This window comes from Lycium ferocissimum, chromosome 6 (assembly GCF_029784015.1).
Source record: "Lycium ferocissimum isolate CSIRO_LF1 chromosome 6, AGI_CSIRO_Lferr_CH_V1, whole genome shotgun sequence".
Lineage (NCBI taxonomy): Eukaryota > Viridiplantae > Streptophyta > Magnoliopsida > Solanales > Solanaceae > Lycium > Lycium ferocissimum.
Window position 1 is genome coordinate 70,865,697 of NC_081347.1, and position 4,946 is coordinate 70,870,642.

A 4,946-nucleotide genomic window follows, 5' to 3' on the forward strand; every position below is an offset into this window, starting at 1 on the left:
CGTTATTTTCTTAACAAAGAAACACTGTGGATATTTGACTTTAACTAATAATACTTATATAAGACTACAAAATAGTAGTAACATGCAGCATCAATTTTATTATCTTCGTTCTGAGAACATAAACTATATACTAAATTCTTATTATTAAGAAAACGACAAATGGCTAAAAATATCTTTGAACTATTGAAAATAGAACAAATTCCCTCATGTTTGATTTTGGTTCAAAAGTGCCCTTGAATTATTTGAAATAGGATAAAATGCCTCAGTGGCAACAAATTAGCTCATATCATGTTAACGGACCTACAAGTCTCATTTTCCCCTTTTAAAACACATATTTACTTAAATTGACTCCCTTATAAATCTAGATTTCAATCCCAATAGAGACAAAAAAAAAAAAAAAAAAGGTGATTTCTTTTCACCTATATGTGTAGTTTTTGGAGGAAAAAGTTATCCAATATTTATATTGGTAGAAGTTAATAAGTAATCATAAAATGGTTAAGTTGCGCGTAAATTGACATTTTCGACCAACATAGATGAAAGCTGAAGTTGTCACCACATTAATTCACATATTCACAAAACTTATTTGTTGTATGACTTAATTTATAGCTCTAATTATTGTTAACTTATCTTTTTTAGACTATAGGATCAGCCATGTGCCCAAGGGACAAAAAATGGTGATGTCTAATATATACAAACTTTTAATGTATATAATAAATCATTACCAAGTGATCAATTAGTGATGTCTTATCAAATTAAAGTCGCCTAAATGAGGTATCACTATTTTGAAATCTAAGCTTATTTTTAAGCTTTATTTTATTTTCCATCAACTTTGAGCTGTGCTTATAACTTTATATATGTTTGCTAATTGCTATGAATAGACTTACCCAACTTCCTAGTTATTCTTTTCCATAGGAGTAGTTATACTTTTGACTCTAAAAGATCTAAAATATAGTCACCATTATGTTAATTATTTATTGAATTTTTCCGACTTTTTTCTATGTATGGGATGGTAATAAAAAATCCAAAAGACTCCTTTACTCTCTTAAATATTGGTGATTAATTTTATCCAATTGATGGTCATTAACTGTTATAATTTTAGGCCAGTTACAAACGGACTTCATCCTATAGAATATATATATATATATATATATATATATATATATATATATATATATATATTAATTAATTAATTAATTAATCACCAGTTAAAATGGTGAGTGAATTTTTGCGTTATTATTTTAAGCAATTTCATTCAACAAAAGGTTTGTTTTAAAAAAAAAAAAGTACAGCTACAAATGAAATTCATAAACTATAATTGTTTATTCTTTTAACACTGCTTTACAAAGAAAAGGCACGGCTTGGAGTCTCAATAATTGTAACTACACAGTATTGTTTTCTTAATTTTTGTTAGTTTGTATGGGTTGTAAATTTTGAGATTGGTTTTCAGATATCTTCCACGGAGTTAGAGGCCAACAAAAATGTGGGTCCTTACGTTTTATTATCTTTTTTCTTATATTTATATCACCTTTTTAATAATTCAACAATAGTAGAATATGCTATGCCTTTGTTTTACTTATTTAATCTGTATTTTTCCTTACTGATACATTCAATGTGAAAAGGATGATCTTTAGGTATATCTAAATTTTGTGAGAAATATTATTTATTTAACGTTTTTATGATTTCACGTGGAAGGTCACGAAATTTGTTGTGCTCTTGTATTGTATATTATCATAAACGTTTTTTCGAGAAGTCATTAATCTGAAACGTTGACAACATGAAAACAATGCAATCTATTTCATGCTCCACCAAAAACCTTATGAGTACATGTATTAATTGTATTTTGTTAGTCTAATCCTCAGTTCTTTCTTGAATATTTTTTTTTTTTAAAATGTAAAAGGATGAGAGATGAATGAATTCTTTTGAATAAATTTGATTTGGTCTTGTAATTATTTCTCATCTTTTTCTTTATTGTGGTGTTTTTCTTGATTTTATTATTTTATTTTTTTCTCTAATGATTCTAAAAAATTGGTGAATTGACGGAAAGATATAAGAAGACCGAAGTTTGAAATATTTTTCATGTGAGTCTTGTGGATTCTTTTTGTAATTTTTTGTGTGCGTTGAATTAAAGGATAAGCTTCCAAATCGAACTTAATATATTTACTTTGAGCAATTTGAGTATGAACAAGTGATTTTGAGGATGAAAAAAGATTATTTTAGATTGGAAGGGGAAGTATTATGGAAGGTGATAAGAAGATAGAGAAAGACGAAAGAAAGGGATAGACATGAAAGAAGAAGAAAAGAGTCGAGGGAAAAATGAATAAACAATGACGAGAATTATAAAAGAAAATTAACACAATTAGATTTTGAGGATTTAGTGCAATTTCATCCTGAGCATTTTTATTTTGAGGATTTAGTGCAATTTCATCCTGAGCATTTTTATTTTGATTATTCTTTATTTTATAGTCTTATTTAGATTTTGATAAAAAGAAACTTATGAAATCAATCACCTTTATTTTTTAATGAAAGGATAAAACTAATACTCATATACACATAGTATTGAATTTACAAAGTAACAAACGTATTTTCAAACTGTATCCATATGCACGTAAACAGATCAAAAATCTTGAATCTTTCATTCTTTACATGCTTATTTAAGAAATATAAAAAAGTTATAGTAAATTTTGATTATCTATTAAGCAACCGGACAAGTTAATATATATTTATTATATATATATATATATATATATATAATATATACTTAGAATATATATATATTAAATCAGGAATTTTAATTTTATGCACTAACAATCTAAAAAATACCGACACAATTTAACACTGTGTAAAAAGTAATTACAAAGAACCATTTTAAAGTAGCTTTCACCTTACAACAATGGTAATTATTTTAATTTGTTGTAAAATGGATAAATGTATCTAAATGAGAAATATTGTTTATTTAACAACACATATTGTTGTCAAACGTTTTTTCCTTTCCTTCTAAAACAACCGAGTCTCCAAATGTAAATTTGTGCCCGCTTGGCCATTGAGAGATGAATGAATTCATAATGACTTGTTGATGGATAAAAAAATTTTGGTGCTTGTATAACACATCTTTTTAGTGCGTTATTAAAACGTCTTTATTTTATTTTTATGTTAGCTAGTCTATGAGATTTTTCTTCTTGCTGATTTTTATGGCTGAAATTCTAAAATCATATACTAGTATGTGAATTTTCCATTAATTCTACACGTAGAAAGAAAAGCAGACACTATAACCATATAGTAGCAACTAAACGATAAAAGATAAGGGAATTGTACGAACCAAAATTTTAACAGGGAAAAGGGAACCAAATTAAGCAATCTGTCAGAAAAATTTGAAATTAAAGTACCACGTACTATGTATTTTATACTAGCACCAGCCCTTAAACTTTAAAGGCCAAAAACAAACAAACAAAAAAAAGATTAATAGCACTATTATTACTTGTCGGAATATTTTACCAATAAACGTGGAAGATTAAGTACGTATTCTAACTTTGTTTCCACATCTTGATAGTCTTGTCAGCCTCACAACTAATAAGCCTCGTGCCAGTTACATCATACGTGAGAGCGTAGATACCGGCCTCATTATCCCAAGATCCAGGTTGAATAATGGTTTGAGCTTGTTGTATGTTGTGACCACTTGTCCAATCAGAAAACCACAAGCTCCCATTGTGACCTCCTGTGGCCATTACACCTTCATCATTGACCGCCATCGCATTTATTATGGTCTTGTGTTGTGATGAAATCATATCATGCAAAAATTCTCCTTTTGGAATGTTGAATTTCTTTACGTTGTCACTTGATGCAGAAGCAAAAGAATAATCTTCCTTAGGATGTTGAACCATGGATCGAACAGATTTCTTATGATGTGTGAGTGTTGTCATTGGTTTACCATATCTAACGTCCCAAAACTTTATGGTAGAGTCACAAGATCCAGTTACAACTTGAGGGTCCATTGGTCGAGTTAAAATAGAACAAATCGCATTATCATGTCCAGACAAAGCATAAATTTGTGTTTTAGTCCGGATATCCCAAACTCGACAGACAGAATCGCCACCCCCTGTGAACAAGATGTCAATTGTGGGATGAAGATCTAAGCAATAAACACCACTTAGATGACCATGATAGGACCGAATCACCTTATTTTTTTCGAGGTCCCAACATTTAACTTTCTTATCATCACTAGCTGAGAACATGTACGTGTGTTTGTTGCTAACAGCAAGGCCTCTTACTTGTTGAACGTGACCTGTTAACGTGAGCTTTAGGCTACCACTTGCTAAATCCCATATCTTAATGCTCCGGTCTGTTGATCCTGTGCAGAACCAAGTATTACTAGGATCCATTGCAACTGATCGCACCCATCCCAAATGGCTGCTAATAACCCTGTAAATTTTCCACATTGGGCGTGGATGTTTAATTGTTATACCTCGTCTCTCCATGATGGCAGCTATAGAATAGATCTCATAATCTCTAGTAGTACTCATATTTATAATAGTGGAGTATAAAACACATTTTAACTAGGACTAGGAGTAGAAAACCTAAAACCTAAAACCTACTTAGACATGTATTAAGTAAACTATTGTAAAAAGTACCAAATCCTATACAATTTGGGATCTATAACTCTTAGTTTAATTCCTAGACCGTGTAATAGAATTTACATTTTACATCATTAATGAAAAGCTCGTATTTAGAATTAGGAAATTTTGGTTTTGCCAGTCGCTTAAGCCGTTAAATACGAGATCGTTGTTTCCTTTTTTTCATTTTACTCTTTTGTTTTATCTTTCATTTTCCTACTGCTTGGAATGACTACTTTCTGTTTTGTTTTTTTTTAAAAAAAAAAAAAATTATTGTCGACATATAAATTTTATAATCAGATGAACACAAAAATTAGAGTTCATAAAAAAAAAAAAAGA

The 4,946-nt window shown here is 29.4% G+C and overlaps 1 protein-coding gene across 1 annotated transcript; it reads right to left on the minus strand.

Moving 5' to 3' along the window:
- Nucleotides 1-3,521: 3,521 nt before the first annotated feature.
- LOC132061609 (protein pleiotropic regulatory locus 1-like) lies at nucleotides 3,522-4,517 on the minus strand. The gene has a single exon (XM_059454384.1). The coding sequence runs from the start codon at nucleotides 4,515-4,517 to the stop codon at nucleotides 3,522-3,524; it is 996 nt and encodes a 331-aa protein (XP_059310367.1).
- Nucleotides 4,518-4,946: the final 429 nt, after the last annotated feature.